This window comes from Ailuropoda melanoleuca, chromosome 1, assembly GCF_002007445.2.
Source record: "Ailuropoda melanoleuca isolate Jingjing chromosome 1, ASM200744v2, whole genome shotgun sequence".
NCBI lineage: Eukaryota > Metazoa > Chordata > Mammalia > Carnivora > Ursidae > Ailuropoda > Ailuropoda melanoleuca.
In genome coordinates this window covers 179,948,212-179,968,301 of record NC_048218.1, presented here as the reverse complement: position 1 = coordinate 179,968,301, position 20,090 = coordinate 179,948,212, and the positions used below count along the sequence as shown (strand labels likewise).

Here is a 20,090-nt window from a genome sequence, read left to right as displayed (position 1 = left end):
ATATCTATTGAATTTCTTGTTGAATCTTGGTTGTATGAACAAATCTTTTCCTCTGTCTTTTGCTGAAAACAATGATCACAAGTTTTTGGTCATTTTATGCACTAAATAAAATCATTAGGCTTCCAGAACTTGGTTTACACTAATAAGATGAAAGAACAAGCATGGAATGTAATTAACTTAAAATAAATGGAAAATATTGCACATTTTATTGTCAAGATAACTTTTAGAGATATTCGTTTTTGCTATTGACTACCACTGCATTAGTGCTTGTATCTGCTTAGTGCATTAGCACTAAATACTATTGATTCACTCAGCTCACAGACCAATTTAATCTTTGCATTTGTCCCATTTGCTGAGCACCACCTCACCTATAGTTGAGTTAGTAGAGTGGCTGCTAGATCCAAGTGTTAATCAGATTTTAAATTTAAAATGTCATTAGAAAATTTAATATCATACAAATTTACACTTTTCTGGTACATGGATATAAATTCTAGCAAATCATGAATAATCCATATATTTTGAGATGACAACTCAGCAAACTTAATTTTCATAAAATCAGCTTTAGAAAAGAGTGCTTTACAAATCAAAACTGACCTTAATTCACCCCTTTTACCTAGAGCATGATTTGAAATGTCACCTACCGTTTTAATGTCCTCTGATTGATGAACATTTTGGTGATTTACCCAAATAAGACAACTGAGGTCAGACTTCAGTCTGAATTTGCAATTTTTATTTTTTGTTTTATAGTTACTATTCATAAGGCATTTCCCCTTTTTGTGAGCATCAGGAATGGTGGAAATAGCCTTTATTTTATAGCAACATGCATTTATAAGACATTTTTCTGTTCTCTTGTTGAACAACTAGAGGATATTTTTGAAATACAGAAGGTAGACACACTTCATCTGCTCTAAGTTAGCCTAGTTCTAGGGTGAAGTGCAGTAAAACTCTTCCCCAAGGCTTTTAAAATAGGAAGTCAACACCACTCAGCAAGTAATTCGTATGCAAATGAACCAGCCTGGAATATTTTAGTTAGAAAAAATACATAATTAGCAGACTGGAATGTATCCAGGATCTTACAATCATTTACCACATTCACTATTATTAAAAACAAAACAAAACAAAAACCAAACAACAACAACAAAACACCAAGGGAGTTTTAATAACTTCAAGAGTAGCTGAGCCCTTGGTTTCACTCCCCTGATAAATGAGCCCTTTTACGGCCCTCCCTTGGCGGCTGGAGATGTGACTTACAGCACATATCTGGGCACTGAGTCACTCTGGACTCCCTGTGCCCACTGAGTGCGGTATCTGTGCCAATCCATGAATAAGCAACAGCAGAAATTCCTTGTGGGTATTCAATCCAAATTCTAACAGATCCCCCTTTTTCTTATTAGAGGAGATAAGAATGCAGGGTGGGATGACCATTGATAAGACAGAAATCTGAAGTAAGGGTGTAACACCCAAAATTTGATGTATTATTCTGAGTAAAAAAATCCATTATTACTCAAGGAGGTTAATAGTCTTACAAAACGCAGGATTGCACGTGCTTTCATTTCTTTCTAATCATGTAGTAGTATGACAATGAAAATATCATGTATTAGAGCTGTCTTCAAAGTTCGTTAACACCTGCTTTTCAAAAACCAACTTAAAATTTTTTTTGCATGAATTCCTTATTGTTTGCTACATTAATTTTACCAAGTGAATCTCCAATGTAGAAACCAACTACTTAAAAAAAAAATACAGACCATACCACCTGCTTCAAAAGACATTAAGAAGAATGAAGAAATAATTTAAAATGCATTCATCCACCATGAATCAATTAATCCACAGGTAAAGCCTAACTGTATTTTTGGTGACAGTTTTAGCATTAACTGTGTTTCTTTGCTGTTAGCTTATAAAAATGTATGCCTTTACTTTTTTATTCTTTCCTGGGGAGCTACCAAATGGTTTACAGAAAGGTTAGCAGCAGGAAAAGAAAGAGTAGATAGAAGACATTAGTGGCTCACTCTTATACATTTTCAATACCCTCTGGGTACGCCCAGAGATCTCAGAGAGTGTTACAAAATTCTGGAAAGAAAATAATTTTAAATTCTTTTTAATAAAATAATGCAGCATGCTACTTTTCATGGGATGGTAGCATGTAATTCAAATAAGTAAGTTAGGGATCAGCGACTCCCTGAGCCTGGGTGAGAATAAAGAAGGGTTTACAGGAGAAGAGGAATCAAATGTCAAATTAACAAATTTCTACTTAAATTTTTTAAAAAAGTATATTGAATCCTTATACCTCGAGGGTTTTCTTTCTTGCAAGATTTTGCTTTGGAAGCTATTACATTTGGCATAAGGCCAAGGTATCTAGTGTTTAGAAAGAAGAATCCTCAATAACATTTTTCCTATAGGATAACATTCTCTTGTTTCGGAGCACAGGAAGTAAAAAAACGCTGAAGTCTGACTTCACATTTTTCATCCCTAATACAAAAATACTCTCTTGAGAGTGCTAGATTGTTTAAATAAGACATGCCAAACCAGTATAATTACATGGATGTTATTTGTAACACTGACTCCACATTCCTTGTTCAAATGGTGTGGTGTGTGGGAGATTACAGATATATGGCCTATAAAGAGTTATAAATCTTTGTTTATATTATTAAATATTACGAGACATGCCCTGAGGATGACAGATCAATAATGGTCCTTGTGGTTTCCTGATGGAAGGCTGCAATTATTTTCTTCCATTACAACTTAAACGTAACCCAATTTTACTCATCTATCATCTTTATAATAGTAATAAAGAAACATCACTGTATGTTTATTTTTCTGCCTATTCCTATTATTCCTTGTTTGCATCTTGTTTTGATTTTGTTTTCATTCAAAATTGTTCTAATCACTTTGCTCTCTTCCTCTGATGGCTCTGAGTGGTGACCCTTTAACTTTGGCACTCCTTGAAACGGAGATGGAAAATTACTACTTTAAGTTTCCTTTATTTTGGGAAGTGGTTGGCTACTCTTTGAATTTGAGTATAAATGATATTTAAAAACAAGGAAGCTTGATACAAACAACCTGTGAGGTGGACTTTTTCTAAAACTGCATTATCTGCAATTTCTTGAATGCACAGTATAATTTAAGTTACAGAAGCACATCTTAACAGTGCTATGGGTAGTCAGAATTGAAGGCTGGGGATAGGAGCACACCTTATACCTTCTGGCTTGACTAGGGTACAGTTCTGTTTCAATTATCTTCCTCTCCAGCCCAAACCACCACCACTCCCCTGCCACCTCTCTCTCTCTCTTTTTTTAACTACTAAGTTTTAAGAAGGATTTACCAAATTAAGTACTCTGGAGGTGGGTCACTCATAAGAGGGAGGAAGGTAAGTGAAAGTAAGACCTTCATGAGCAGTAGAACCACAGTGTGCTCCTTTCAGAAAATTCAATAATTTAAATTTGTCCTTCCTTACATAAGTATTCCTTACAATAATAGTTGCTGTTTATTATGTGTCAAGGACTAAATTAGGGTCTTTTGTAAACATTATTGCACTGGTTCTCCCAATAGCCCTGCATGGAGGGAAAATGCATTCAGAGAGTTTAAATAATGCTCTTGTGACCAGACGGGTATAAAATGGTGGAGTATACACCTGAACCCAGGTCTCTTCGACTTCAGTCTTGTTCCTTTAGGCCATGCTGTCTCCCAAAGAGCTAAATTTGTGGTCATCTTATTGTGCTAGGTACTATATATATATATATATATATATCCCTAAGTTTTACAAAACCCTATGAAGTAGGTTTTGTTCTCTGTGTATTACAAATGAGGAGACCGAGGCTCTAAGGAGTCAAGTCATGCAGCAGAAGTCACACAGCTGGTATGTAATAAGTGGGAATTTGCATCTAGGTGCACCTGGCACCAAACTGCATGTTTCTCCCCTTCAACTGATCAATCATTGGTCATTAAGATGTTGGTGAAAATATTCTTTACTACAAGTTTATTTATTTTTTAATTCTTTCAAATGCTTACATATAGAGCAAAATTTTGAAATTGGAATTGCAAGAAAAAGTGTAATGTGATTAATTGTATTTTCTGGTTAGATGAGAGATATTTCAAGAACCCTTTTCCAAATTTCAACTCTGATTGAAAATCTTTCCAAAATGTATTAATCCACTTCTCTTAGTAAATATAATTTAGGGAATAGGACCTTTATGATTAGGGAATTAAATTTTTTTTTTAGTCACTATTGATCTCATTTGTAGGAAACTGGGTGAAGGTATACTGATTCTAGTTTTTTCCTAGAATAATTGTTATGTTAGTAAATCCCTTATATGTATGATACTGTTGGAGAGTCCCATCAATGTGCTTAAAACAAACTGAATTTTAAAACTGTTTATTCCCAAAGAGAAAGTGACAGATTTTTTTTCTTCCCATATTTGGGGATTTACAAAGTCTCCATATTATGGGATAGTTTCTCAACTATTTTATTTTGAATACTAATGTGCTGTTTAGGGAATATGCATTAGATTAACACAACTTCAATCAAATACCAGTTGAGTAAGTTTACAGGGGTCAAATGATGAATGAATAAAAAAAGGTTGTAAAGATACTTTAGACTAAAGATTTAGTAATTATTTGTGGGTATGTAATCTCACAATTCTAAGTGTTAGACATCACTGTAAACATATCCCTTAAGAATCACTTTCAAAAGCAACATAGAAAATTGTTATACTGTGAAGATCAAGAATTTATTTTTATTGAAGTGATACAATCAACTCTAATATTACACGAATGGGTACCTGTGGCTTAGGAAAAGTTTCCAGAAACAACATCAGATGCAGAATCAAAGAGTTCTGAAGCACATATAACTTAGATATGAAGATGATGTGCTCTGGAAACTATAAAATGACCCAAAAGAGGGCTTTGGAGATATCATTAATATGAGAAGCTGTATATGAATTGTCTGCATAGATGTGTTTCATAAAATGTGAGAGTGGGAAAAGCTACCAAATATGTGATCTGAAATAAGCAAATCAGGCCTATATACACTGGCTTGACCCTTAGAATTTGAAAGACCCTTTTTCTTGGCGCTCTCTCTGTCTGATCCTGTGACAGAAACCCTCTGTGAACATAGCAGAAGCTCAGGCAGGGCCAGAAAACTCCTGCCATGGCTTTGCCTACACACTGAGGACCAGGCAGAAGCCTCAGCAGAAAGTAACTGCTGCAGCTTTCCTTGTCTACAGAGCACACAATAGTTCCTCCATAAAGATCTGATGGATTAGAGATGTTAATAACAAAACTACAATATATGTGTTTATTCACCAAACTTTATGCCAAAACAAAAGCTCAGTTCCAAGAAATTGTTTAAAGTGTCACCTGGTATCTTGCCAAGTAAAGTTGCCAAGACAAAATGGAGTCGTCTTATTGCTTAGTCTTTCCAAACAGGTTTGATTTTGTAAATCATTCTGTTCTGTGTGAGTAATGGCTCTCTCGGTGCCTTCATTTCAAGATGAAGCTAGGAAATGATTGTATGCTGATTATTGGAACAATCCGAGATCTTTTTGTGGACTGGAAATGAAAACTGAGAATGTGGGTAGTCTCATTCTCAGAAGAATTTCGATCTTTAGTAACCAGAGAAGATAAACAGGCAAATAAGTAGAAGAGGTTTGAAGGTATTTGTCTTTATGGAATTTGGCCAGTGCAAAAGTTGGCTTCCCTTGTAAGAAGACTATGTTGGCAAGCTCAATCCTGTTTTCCACAGGAATTTTTGTGATGGGAATGATAATGGTTTCAGGTGCAGTTGGTGCATTTTGGGCATTTTTCCTGGGTGATAAAACTGACCTGAATTTCATTGGATAATCCTGCTTTTTTGTTTCCCTTGGAACACTAAAAGAGTGAAAGGGGTAGAAAAGTTCAAATGTATTTTGACAACTTCTAGAATTGATAAGTACTTGTAAAAGTACAACGCAGAGGGTTGAAATGTGCAAAATAAAGACATAGGATATCAACATACCCTCATAAGGTAAAGTCTCTTTTTAATTTTTAACAGCACAAGATTTAAATAGCAAAGTCATGTGCTTTAGAGGCCCTGGAAGAACTCCTAATAGAATCTTTTTAAACTCGTGTTTCTGATGCAATTTATTGGATACAAAAAAAAGTGTTTTCTCTGGAATGCTATTAATATTACATTTTCCCCCCTAATTCCAGGTTTCTGAAAGTCCTTTTGTTTCCTTTCATTCTTTTGTATTTTCTAGTGAAGAAAAGGGGGCAGCCTCATGAGGAATCCTGTTGCTTCTTACAGAATTTACAAAATATAGGACATGAATGCAGGGAGAAATAAGTCTTAGTTGGGATTTATGCATGTATATTATTTTTTATTCCTAGACTTTGGAGAGGGAAGGACAGAAGTTATATGTCTTTAGTTCACTAAAACATGAGTTCACTTTCTCAGAAGTATTTTTCTAGCTTTATAAAAAATTATTTAGGGGGCACCTGGGTGGCTTAGTTGGTTAAGCATCCGACTCTTGATTTAAGTTCAGGTCATTCTCTCAGGGTCCTGAGACCAAGCCTCGTGTTTGGCTCCACACTCAAGAGGAGCACCGGCTTGAGATTTTCTCTCTCTCTCTCTCCCCCTCTGCCCCCCCACCCCGCTCACATGAGCTCTCTCTCTCTCAAATAAATAAATAAATAAAATCTTTAAAAAATGCTATTTGGAGTTTCTATTTGGGGAAGTATTGCACATATTTCAGCAAAAATGAATCAAATGTTTCTGAATTCATATGTCCTTGGTACCCTTCAGCAAATTATATACTTTCTTTCATCAAGGATATGTTTAATGTCCTTCTGCTCACAATCACAGCCTTTATTACCGAGACTGAGAACTGCTAATGTAGCGAGATGTGGATTTCCAAAGTCTTTAGAAAAGTTATACTATTTGTTCATCCATTTCTGATCACTAGTGGTTGTTATGTTAGGAGGTATAGCCAGATTCACATGCTCGAATGTGGGTCCAAACCAAGTGAGCCCGAGGCCACAACGAACTCCTGATTTGGTGTTCTTCCTCTAGCATCAAGTGATCTGATGGCTAGTAGGATAAATCCTCTGGGTATAGCTGGTAGTTTTTACTACATCTAAATCAAAGCAACAAAGAATGTCCCTAACATCTCCTCTGAAAATACCATTTCATGTAGGTATAAACAAGTATTGATCAAAATATTTGTATTTATAAATATCAAATACCAACCAGGTAAAAAGTATGCAACTAGAAGGTGGTAGACACATGTCTGTTCAAGTAGAAAGTCCATGCAAGTTCCAAAGGAAGGATTTGGGAACGAAAATTTCCTCTCTAGTTTTCTAAGTTATTCAGAGAAGTGTATTAGCTCATTTAAAAACATTTTAGACGAGTTTTTTTTTTTTTTTTGGTTTGTTTTAATTTAATTTCCTTTATAGAATGCTCGGAATATAAACCATTCATTTGTATATCAATGAGTTAATGGGGCCTCATAAGGAAAAAGCTTTCAAAACTCACAAATTAACTTGAACTTCTCATTCTAAATGCTGTAAAGACTGCACTGGGATCTCAATAATTGTGTTTTACAGGAATTGCTGTTGTGTTAAGCTTTGTGTAAATCTGACCAGAACTATTAAAGCTTATATGAGAAATAAGTTTAATAATCTGAAGTGTTGACGAACACGTAAACCCAAACTGTAAAATATTTTTTCTTTTAGAACCACATTAACTTTTTCCTCAAGCTATAATTTTATATTTAAATGAAGATTCAATATCTAAATTTCCTTGTAAAGAATGTACGAATATTTTGGATAAAGATCATTTACCAAGCACCAAAAAGGCCTTGATATTCTTTTCTGGACTGCTACTTATTCTGACTTACACCTCATAATTTATAAGTGGGAAATGAATGTGACTTACCCTGTTAAAGCAGTGTTCGTGGTTGGGTCCATAAAAATGTTGAAGACATCTCACATTGTTTTTGTTGACGATCTTGTTGAAGAATTCGTTGACATATTTGATAGGGAATGCACAGACGGCAGAACGATTCATGGGTTCAGTAGAATCTGGCTTGCTTCGTGCAAACACTCCGTAGAGAATGTCATCATTCAGGTTGGCACCTATTTGCTTAGCAAGGTGGGCCCCAGGCTTACTGACATATGCAGCTTGGAGAATATTAAATACTTCCTCCCTTGTGGATCTCTTTCTTCTTTTTTCCGTGAGAATACACTCCAGAGGCATTTCCATGTAGGAATGCAATCCGGAGTCTACAGAACAGAACCTGATTATTCTTGTGTGAAAAGTCTGAGCATCTAGAGTTTCTCGTTGGACTGTCAAAAAGTAAATAAAATGATTGCTTTCAAAGGCGTGGACATATTTAATAGGGTAGGAATCTCTGAACTCAGGTAGAACGTCAATATAAGATTGGTCTGTCAAAAACTTGAAACCATCTTGCGTTTCCTTTAGCCTTCTCACTGATATTGAATGCAATAAATGATCTGGATGGTACGAGGAATTTATGGTGTTACCCACGAAGAAGTTGATGAACCGATCCTTTTCAGATATCAGGACTTTGGTTCCCAGGGCACTCACCACACAGTCAGGGCACTGGCCGGGCTCTTCGTCTGCCTGTGGGGAGTACATGCAATGAACTTCCGACTGTATATCAGCAGTATTGCTGGGTGGAAGGACATGTCGCTGGCAGGTCCCTCTGTGGACACTGCCACAGCTAATGAGTTGGTCATCATAGTAGGTGTCAATAACTAGAGCCATGTTGATGTTATCTTCCCAAATGCCACCTGATAAATTGGCTCTGTGGCTGCAGTCCTGACATGGGAAACAATCTGGGTGTTCCAGCACAGGCCCAGTCTTGTACTCAGCAACTTTCTGAAGGTCTTTGTCATTTAAAACGTAAATATAGTTAACTGCACCGAGGTAAATATGATGCTTGTGTAAAACAACATTCTGGATGGGTGTTTCTGCAGTGAAGTTGGGAAGCTGATACTTCATGTTCACATTCATCTCAGACTTTACTAGTGCCTCTTTGCACTCCCCATAGCTCTTGTGCACCAAGGTAAACAGAAGTACAAGGATGCCAGGTGCAATCACAGCAGAGGCCTTCATGGTGAGAAGCTGATCTGCCAAAACATGTTCAAGGCGAGAGCAGTTTAGTTGTCATTAGAAACAAAGAAGAAACTGAAAGAACCATACCAGTTAAACTATTGGAAACAAATCTTCCTAACTGGAATTTTTACATCAAGTGAAAACAAAAAATGCTAGCTGATTTCACATAAAGATGCATTGTGCAGATGGACATGACTCCACATAGTTTAATTTTAATTTTAGAACTCAAGCCATGAACAAGTAATTTTAGAGAACCATTATGAGATGCAAACAATGTTCTATATTAAAGACAATACAGCAACTAAGTCAGACTCATTTAGCAGTGAAGTCAGAAACAGCAAATTTCTTTCTTAACCCCTTGCTGTTGTTTAATGTGGTTTAATATCTGTGGTAATGACTAGGTTGATATTTAAAATTTCTTAGTTAGTCAAGTAAAGGAACTGTGGTTCAGATTCATTTATTCTAGAAATCACAGCAGGCATTGTTTCCTTGGGAGCATGTAGAATTACTAGGCTAAATTTAGCTTCCTTTTGGAAGAAAACAATCATAAATTCTAGAAGCAATATGATCACATGCTGTTTATAGGATTTTGTGTGCAGAGGAAAGGTATGGTTATAATTTGGCTATAGTTGACCTATTGTTTTGGATAGACAAATGCTTAACTTAATGTAAGATCACTGGAAACATAAAAACAACAAGCTGAAATGTATAATATAAAATATAATGTTCAGGACTAAAGTCCTAGAATTATTTCTTAGGGAAAAACAACATATTGTTCATTACCAAGTCAAAAGCTATTTAGTAAAAAAAAACACATTATTTTGACATTCCATTGTATGCACATGGACAATATTTTTAACTAGTTATCATGAGTGCATTTGTTTTTCAGTTTCGAAAAACTTAAGGCATATGAGTTACAGACACTGTTAGTTCTACTTATAAAAGTTGTAGGCAGGGTGGTAGGTTAAAAAGAAGAGGACCTGGAAGGAATAGAAACTAAATAGCTATTACTTTTTTCCCTCCTTTTTTAGTGCATAATTATGACAGGACAAAAGTTAAAAAACTTGCTAGGCATTATAACCATGCCAAAGACTAACCCTAGGTCTACAAAATCACAGCAGAATTCACTAACAACTAGTATGTGCACAGCTTCATGCTTACACTATGGAAATGGGGTGTGGTACTTAACTTTCAATGAACCTATACTGTGGTTGAGAGACAACACACATATGCAAATAACTATAGTACACAGCACTATAATACCCTACGTAGCATAAACCAAGACCTAAAAGCATCAAGAGAGGCAGACATGACTTGTACTTAGAATTAGTATGATAATGGGAAATAGGGACAAGTCCACTATGTTGCGAGGTCCAGGAAATGAAGGACAATGTCTGCTTGGCTCATCACTCTTTCCCAAGTATCTGATATAGAGCCTAGAACACAGTAGGTGTTAAATTAATATATGTTGAATAAATAAGTGAAAAAAAATCAGGCAATAAGTTCAAAGTTAAAGAAAAGGTAAGTGTAGTAGCCAGAACTTGAATCCAAATCTTTTTTAAAGATTTTATTTATTTATTTGATAGAGAGAGAGGCAGCCAGCAAGAGAGGGAACACAAGCAGGGGGAGTGGGAGAGGAAGAAGCAGGCTCCCAGCAGAGGAGCCTGATGTGGGACTCGATCCCAAGACTCTGGGATCACGCCCTGGGCCGAAGGCAGACGCTTAACGACTGAGCCACCCAGGCGCCCCAACCAAATCTTTTTTGACTCCAAAATGAAAGATAATTTTACTCTATCAAATTGATAGGAATTGTAGATATTATTTAAGGAATAATAGAAAAGTCAAGGATTTTGAGCTGGAAAATCATATAATCAAGGTTTTACTTTTGAAAGACTGATCTGGAGACAAGGTGGCTGACAGCAGGGTTTAGAACCTGGCAACAGGAAGAACAGTCCATAACCTTATTATCTATAAGGGCCAGAACCAAGATGGTGTCCCCAAGAATAGAAAGGAAGGGATCAATGAGAGAATACTTGAATAAGTAAGATTTGACACCTAAATTGGTGAAGAACAAAAGAGAAGGCAAAGATGACTAGCAGTTATCTGCGGAAAAGGGAACGATTAACAAAACTAGGGTAGTCAATAGGAGGAAGTTAGGCTAAAGGTTGATGAATATGATAAGTTGGTTTTAAACATGTTGAGTTTCATGTGTTATTGGGAAATGAGTGAAAACGTTCTACTAAGGGATGACTAGTACGCTTTACATTGTTCATCAGGAAGCAGGTGCCTGGAATAAGTGAGGAATAAGGATTCCAAGAAGACAGAGCATTTGTGCCAAGCAATAGAGGCAAATGACAAGAAGGATTCTGAGGAGAAGTGTGCCCTTACTAGGAAAGTGGTGTGATCAGGCTTAGGTGAGACAATATTCGTCTGGGGTGAGGCAGTAGCAAATGGAAGTATGAGTGCCATGTCTGTAATAGAAGGAATGACAATTTAGAACTCAGTCTTGGTAGAGTAATTGGGACTCTAGTGGGATTAGGAATAAACTTTGCATGTTATCTACACAGAGATAAGGGTTAAAATCAAGAGTGAGTTCATGGAGGGACAAGGTGAAGGAAGAAAAAAGGTTGAATGAAGGAAATCTTGGGATTACTCACATTGGAGAAACAAATGAAGGAATCAAAGGAGGTAAATTCAGTGAGGTGCCAAGACAGCCAATGTTGTACTGTGTCACAGAAGCCAGGTGAGGGGCTTTAGAAGGAGGACATGGGCCACATGGAAGCTCTTTGTTGACTCTCAAGAGAGCAATCTCAGTTGATTCAATAGTTGTATCAAATACTAAATTGCAAGGGAATGTGTGGTAGGAAGTAGAATGTTTGTCAAAGGAAGGGCAAGCAAAAGGGTCAAGAAGAGTTTACTCTTTTTTCTTTTTTCAAAAGTTTATTCTTTTTTTTAAAAAAGATTTTATTCATTTATTTGTCAGAGAGAGAGAGCGTAAGCAAGGGGAGTGGCAGGCAGAGGGAGAAGCAGGCTGAGCAAGGAGCCTAATGTGGGACTTGATCCCAGGATCCTGGGATCATGACCTGAGCTGAAGGCAGACGCTTAACCAACTGTGTCACCTGGTGTCCCTCAAAAGTTTATTCTTAAATTATAGGAAATATATGTGCTTATTTGTAGATCTTTCACCCACTACCATTTATTGGGTATCCACTAAGGGCCAGGCATGGTGGTAGGTTCTGGGAATACAGAGGTATGGTGCCTTTCTCTAGGAAGCTCAGAGTCACTTGATGGAGGATTGACAGACAGTTATGAGAATGCATAAAAAGGGCAGTCAACCACATTGGAAATGATGCTAGAGCTGAGTCTTGAAGGAGGATGATGATGAAGGGAAATTCCTAGTAGGCACAGCAGTTTGTAAAAAGATACAGAAGCAGGAGAGAACATATGGCATGGTCAGAAGAATTGCAAGTAGTTGAGCCCAGAGAAGTGGGGAAACCAAGGAAAGCAAATGGGGGAGATAAATATTGTTGGAGCAGTATCCCAAAAGAGTAAAAAGGGGCATTTCCAAGAGCCCAGAACATAAGAAAGATCACTTTCTGAGACAGTAGGATAAGTCAGATGAAGTACAGAGATACTGGACTTCAGGGCATACGATCTTAAAATAGAAAAATAAATTAGGGTATGTGACCATCACTGAAAGTAGTAGTTACAGAAGAGGCACTAGGATCTTCAGAGTAGAGAAAGAGGTTTAGAATAGCTACAACAAGGCATGCAAAAAGAGCTCAGCAAGAAATGAAAAGAAGGACTGCTTAATAGTTCTGAGGACTCCTTTAAGATAAAGCGCAATGTGTTGTGACTTTCTGTTCACATAGAAAGAGCTTTCATTGGACCAGAGGGAAAAGCAAAGTGTATCATTAAGGTGAAGAATTGGAAGAGGTATAAGCCATATAATAATAAAAATAACAGTAACATGTACTGAATGCTTACTATGTATGTGCCAGGCATTCTGCTAAACCCTCTGGTTTACTCTTTATGAACACCCTTTGAAGTAGAAAGTATTATTATTCTCCTCTTCTAGAGGAGCAAACTTGCCAAGAGTCACACAGAACTGAATTCAATCCCACGTCTGACTAACAAGAATCTGTCCAGGCTCTTAAATGCTTCATCAGTAATGAAACAGCTTCCTGAGCTAAGAGGAGAGTACACTGGAGCAGAAGTCAGACAATCAGAGATCTGGTTCTTGCCCTTTCCCTCTCCAGCTCTTTGACTCTGGGTAATTCATCTGCCTCTGAGTCCTAGGGTCTAATATCCTCATAGGTTTGTTTTAAGTATCAAAAAGAGATCTCATCTTTGAAAGCTTTGACTATTATATAGTGTATGCATATATAAATACAGGGTGTTGTAATTGCTATTTATGTATCTAATTCTCATTGTTTTGAAATGTACTAGAAAGTTTTGGTGGGTGCCTGGGTGGCTTAGTCGGTTAAGCGTCTGTCTTCAGCTCAGGTCATGATCCCAGAGTCCAGGGATGGAGTCCCACATTGGGCTCTCTGCTCGGTGGAGAGCCTGCTTCTCCCACTGCCTCTCACCCTGATCATGCTCAGTCTCTCCATCTCTCTCTCTCTCAAATAAATGAATAAAATCTTAAAAAAAAAAAAGAAAAGAACATTTTTGGCCATGGTGGGGGGAATGACAAGGAATAGAAGCAAAGGAGGGTTTAAAACAAGCTGTCCTATTAGAGGACAAAAACAAATTCCAAACAAACTGCATATATGTATCTAAAACTTCTAGAATATATTATGGGGAAAAATTAAATGAACCTCTCAATATGATATTAGCATGTCTTCTAAAATTTGGAACATTAGCCTACTACATAATTTATCACTGTATTTTCTTTAGGAAAAGTAATAAAGGAAGAAAATAAATGAACCATTACTGCCAAAAGAAAAAAAAGCATTATAACCAATATGTATCGTAGCTGATATCCATTAATGCAACGTAGAGGGTGAATGACTTTTTTTTTTTTTTTAGGTTTTTTGAAGGCGGCTTTAAAATTATCTTTTTTTTTTAAAAATCTGAACTGTTATGTTTTAAAAATAAGATTCATATCTTAAAGTTGGTATATAAGTCACTCACAGTACTAATTCTCAATTAATTAAGAATCCAAGAAGATGTACAAATATACTAATGGGCTTTTTTGTTATCACACTTGATGAAATGGCAAGTCGTAAGAAAACCAGGAGGGAAAGAGGATATTTTTTCTGTTTAAGGAAAAAACATTGCAGAATTCCCCGGGAATTTGTTAATCCAGTCTCCCTCATCTTCTTCACATTCTCTTGACAGCAAACAGTGATGACACTTTTCAAACTGAGAAATCAAAGAAAGGTTAATTTTTCTTAAATTAAAAAGCAAAAAAATAGGACTAGAGCCCATTGTCAACAACAGGATTTTTAATTAAAATACCGGTTTCTGTTTAATCCTCAGATAATGAGAAAATGTAAACACCCCATTTCCTTGATCATTTCAATTAACTAAGTCTCTTCCCCATTAACAAAGATGTGTGTTGGTCAGACTAGATCTTCTCCAGGAAATATCTGTCTTTCCTAAGGAATGGAGGGAAACCTTTTGAAAGTATTTGTTGCTGAGCGGTATAACCTTGACACTGCTGGTTAAATAAGTGACAGCTAAGTGTTCAAGTGCACAGGCTCTGAAGACAGACTGCAAGGTTTAAATCCATTTGCTCTCTGTGTGCCCCTTGGGCAAATAACTTCTCTGAGCCTCCATTTTCTCATCTGAGATATGGGAGTGACTAAAATACCTAACTCACTTGCTGAATGGTGACACTCTGATGGCTCAATGAGTTAAGGCATGCAAACCACTAAGAGCAGTGCTTGACATGTAGTAGGTCAATAAATGTTCTCTATTATTATTGTTTGTTCATATACTCAAATACTTTTTCAGCATCTACTAGGTTCCAGATAGCGTGTAGGGTGCTGATAACACAAAAATGAATAAAATGCTTTACAACTGTCTGTGAGATCTCAGACTAGTAGGGAAGAGAGACAAATAGACCACAGTTTAAATTCAGTGTGGAAAGGTCTATGGGAGTCTCTGAAGGGGAGCTTAACCAGGCTAGGGGAGTCAGGCAGGAATCAGTTAATCATGATCCCTTCCTCATAAGGCACTCACACCCTGAGGTGTAGCATGGGGGAGAACCTGAGTTTTAGTTGTGGCAGTGCAGCCAAAAAGTTGCATGACCCAAAGCCAGTCACCCAACTTCTTTGGCTTCAGCTGCTTTCTTACTTGTAAATGATAGTGTTGATCTAGTCATGTGCTGGAGCCCTCTGGCTCATGATGGCTTATTGTGTGCATCTTTCCAACGTGAGTTCAGTGACCTTATGTTGGTAGCCTCAAATAGGCCATGGCTGGAGTATTTACACCACAGAAATTGGCAAACATTACAAAACAGGACTTTTTTTCTCCCTTAAAAGGATGATGATTAAATATTTACAAACACATTTCTAGGCTGAACTAATGACCTCCAAAGTTATTTTCTAACTATAATAATTTTCAACTCTGAGATTGTTTTTCTACAATCACATTTTACTTCAATGCTATTGTGTTGGCATATATTGCTTTTTCTTTCTATCTATATAATCTGCCAGATCGGGATGTGTGAGCAATTTTAATATTTATATTGGTAGTGACTCCAGAAATACTTTCACTTTTCATATATTTTTGTCTTGATACATTTATTCCTGTGATATGCCTGGATCAGGCTTTCAATATAGAATGTATTTTTTTACTGTTTCTGTTTTTTCTTTCTTTCTGAAATAGTGCTGGCCACTTAGCCAACTTTGTACTCCTTACTAAAAGGAACACGTAAAGATGATTCAAACAGATTGACTAATTCATTCTCTTAAAATGTTGTACACATAGCAGGTGAAACTGAATCATCCATAAAACATTTCTTTATTTCTTCTCAGTTGATAGTTAAGATAATCTCACTGGCAAAACATTTCCTGGGAGTAATTATCTGAATGGCACCTTGGCCATTAAACTATTGGTATTTAGGAGTATTTCCTTTAAAGAGGATTTTTCTGTTAGCTAGGAAGATCAGCTCAGCCGAAACTTAAGACCAGCTACTAAACTCTGTCTGCCATCTATCTGCCTCTAGTTTTTTTCACTAAACTAGCTTACATGGGTTTTTCATTCCCCCAAAATACATTTAATTCCCTAAGAATTTATTGAGTAGCCACCTATGACTATCACCACTACTGTTGTCATTATTGTTCTCCTCATCAATAAAAACCTATCACAAAGCACTTGCGTGTTATATTCAAGCACTGATTCCTCAGGAAAAAACACCACAGGTGTAACGGGATATATTTGTAAGAGACACTTTCTAGACTTTGACAGGCGTAACTTTGCTTTCTTTAGGAACTGATTTTCTTAGAAATCATAATACAATTACATAGATAGCACTACATAGTTTACAAGGTACTGTCAGTTACATCCTTACCTCTGATGCGCATAATTATCATATAAGGTGAGCATTATTCCTTTTCAGATGACGAAACTGAGATTCAAAGATTAAATATTATCTAAAATGTACTGAACGTGCAACATAGTTCTTGTGAGTATATTTCTATTGTTTTTTAAAAAAATGTATCGTGCTTCTTTGAACTGTTTTAAATTATTTGCATTTCCTAAAAATGATTTTTATTCAAAAGGTGTAATATTTTAGTAAACATTTGTTTTAACCTACCTAACTACTTTAACTCTCACTGTCTCTACTACTGGCAACTCTTTTGAAAACTCTCCCTCCTTTCTAATGGGGCTGTCATCACATGGCTTACCTCCCTTACCACAAGGTGAGCTTGCAAACCAAGCTGGCCTTTCAATGAACTTTTCTTTTGATGCAGAGCTTAGTTGGGAAGCACGTGACGAAAGAAAGACGAATCGGAGTCTTTTTGAGATTTAACATAGATACTGGGAAAGGTCCTCTCTCTTTGAAAGATCACAAGTACTAAAGATGATGTTAATTTAGAGTGTCTGATGCCCACCTTTGCCATTATGTGGAGAAAGCCTGCCTGAAACACAAAACTGACCCCAAGGGCAGAGGAACCCAGATATGGAGAAAGGCAGGTTCTCCATGTTACTGTTTGAACATCTTTACCCACCATATCTTAAGCTAATAGGAGCCAGTAAAATCTTTCCTCCTTCTTTTCTCTTTTTTTCATCAGCAGTTTCATTGTGATTCTTTTATTCCTTGCTCCTGAAAAAGTCCTGACCAAATAATGTCCATTTTGAGATACTACAAACCTGTGAGTTCAAACACAAAGTCAAGTGCATAAAAGCAATTTTAAGTAAAATATTCAAGTAATTAGAACAAAGAACAACGACAGTTCCCTTATTTACTTGAATAATTACTTTAAATATCTCATTTTGCATTTGGAAATACATCTATCAGTTAAAATTTCTGAGGTGGTATACTTATTTTTTCCTGTCATATAATTTTAATTTTTTTTTACAATAGTTACATAGCATAATCTCAAGACAGAAATAATGTATCTAAGTGAAGAAGCAAGATATAAAAAGTGGAAAAAAATTTCAATCCTGCTTTTAAGTATATAAAAGGGATTTATGATGATGGAAAATGGCTGAGGCCCCGTATTAAGGAAATTGCAGCCATAAAAAACAATCATAGTTAAATCTCTAGGAGGACTTGCCAGAGTGAAATCCTAAGGAAAATTCTTAGCCCTCTGTACCTTAAAAAGTAGGCCCAGAAAAGTGAAGTTAAGGAAAGAAGATGACAATTACAATACTGTATTTATAAACATTCACTGTTTATGAAGAATCATACTATATCACACAATATTTAATCAAATATTTGTGAGCGTCCATTGCATACCACACACTTATCTACATAATGAGAGTTCCTACTATCGAAAAAGTATATAGTCTGTGGATTTGAAGACAGCAAGATAAATGCTAAAAATCTAAGTGTGTAACCTAAATTGAAAAGTGAATGGATCTACTGGGCTGTCGAGAAAGCAAATTTTAAAACATGCTTTGCTGAACATTTGATTCTTATGCCTAAAGATTTAGTAGTATAATGATCATTAAAAAGTCTAAACTGACTTCAGAAAGATAAAACAATATACCACGTCAAAAATCCCATCTAACGCAGCCAGATACTACTTTGACAATGATTAATTTTCTTTTCTATTGTTTTTTTTTTTGGAGAGGGAGAGAGGGAGAGGGTCAGGGGAGTGTAAGAGGGAAAAGAAAAAAGACAATCCCGAGTAGGCTCCATGACCAGTGCAGATCCCACAATCACGAGATCATGACCTGAGCTGAAATCAAGAGTTGGATGTTTAACCAACCGAGCCACCCAGGTGTCCCTACTTTGGCAATGATTTCTAACAGAAAGTTGGGAGGACAGAAGAAATCTTGAGGATTTGTCAGCCATCCAACTGCTCTTTCATATGACCACATTTAAATGATCTAAATACTTGTGAGTCAGTCCTTTGCCTAATATTTACAGACAAGTTTGCTTGATAACATTCTTCCCAATAGCTCATAAAACCTTCTTGAGAAGAGGTGAGGTGTTGTGGAGAGAGTATGGAGCTTTGTTATCAGATGGACTTTGAGGGTGATGTGAATCTGGGGTTAACCATTTACATATCTTATGACTAAAGTGTCATAACGGATCAGTTTCTTTTTCTAAAACATGGGGATAAAGGTATACGTCTTGTGGGCTGCCATGAGGGTTAGGGATAAATCATGAGACACTGGAATTCAATCATGCAGCATACACTGACATTCAATAAATGTGGCTACCATGCTTATCCTAAGTTGTGTTTCAGCAAGTTTTTGCATGCCTTCATCAAAAATGAGGAACTTGGCACAGTTTGCTGGGTGAGCCCACTCCAAATACTTGGTGACTGTTTCATCACCATAATCCTCTCAGTTTAAATATTGTTATTTCTTATTTTCCCTCCCTTTGGCCATTTGTGGTTTTCCTCTAAACCTGTCTTAAGTTCCTGAAGTCCTTCTTAAGTTGTCCTCCAAGGCAAAGGACAGGGTAAGGGCCTTCCATGCTAAGGAAGAACCAAAAAAAAAAAAAAAAAAAAAAAAAAAAAAACCAAAAAAAAAATAAAAAAAAAAAAAAAAAAAAAAAAAAAAAAAAAGAACCATTACTTAAGCAATTTAAAGAAGAGCAAACCCACACCCCCACTAAGTTTAGCAAATAAAGATATAGGATTCCCAGTTAAATTTGAATAAATAACGACTAATTTTTTAGTATAAATATGTCCCATGAATATATTTTATGTGACAATCCTAGTTGCAAGCAAATGAAGAAAAATAAGGGAATAATTACCCTTTTTACTAACAGAACTCAGATTGAAAAAATTTTGGCCAAACATATTTATCTATTGGTGTAGAACAATATTTATAAGGTTTTTGTAGCACACGCATGTTGCAAAACTGATTATGATTATTTTTGTTTTTGTTGTGCTGTTGCTGTGTGTCTAAAACATGTTGTTTTCAAAGTGATTACCAGAGTAAAGTGTTCCTAACAGGTGATTTTAAATAATATGTGAAGGTGTAACTACGTGAAAGGGGAACAAAATTCTTTTTTTTTTAATTAAAAATCAAGGAAAAGATTTGTGTGTTTGCAGAGAAAAGTTATACTGTGTATGGCAGCCTGTCTCTAACATGAAATTTCTGAAACAAAAAGTATCCATAGATTGTATGCTTTATTTATAGTAAATGAGCTTAATAAAAATTTGCATAAAGGCAGCTATAGGAGAAAAGTTAAACTAAACACGGTGCAAGAATACTTTTCGTGTGTTATAATTAATTAGTGTTTTAGGGGCTCTTTTAAACACTGATGCTTGATTATTATACAAATGTTATTTCTTTGAAAGAGACCTAATAGTGCTTTTATTCAGATTCTTATCCAATATTGCAT

General features: G+C 36.2%; 1 protein-coding gene across 2 annotated transcripts in view; it reads right to left on the bottom strand.

The window, feature by feature from the left end:
* Positions 1–20,090, bottom strand: part of MET (MET proto-oncogene, receptor tyrosine kinase) — a 110,435-nt gene that overhangs the window by 71,825 nt on the left and 18,520 nt on the right. For both annotated transcript variants that reach the window (XM_034670938.1, XM_002917416.4), the window contains one exon: positions 7,907–9,123. In XM_034670938.1, coding sequence (XP_034526829.1) covers positions 7,907–9,123 — 1,217 coding nt within the window. The remainder of the gene's footprint in view (positions 1–7,906; positions 9,124–20,090) is intronic.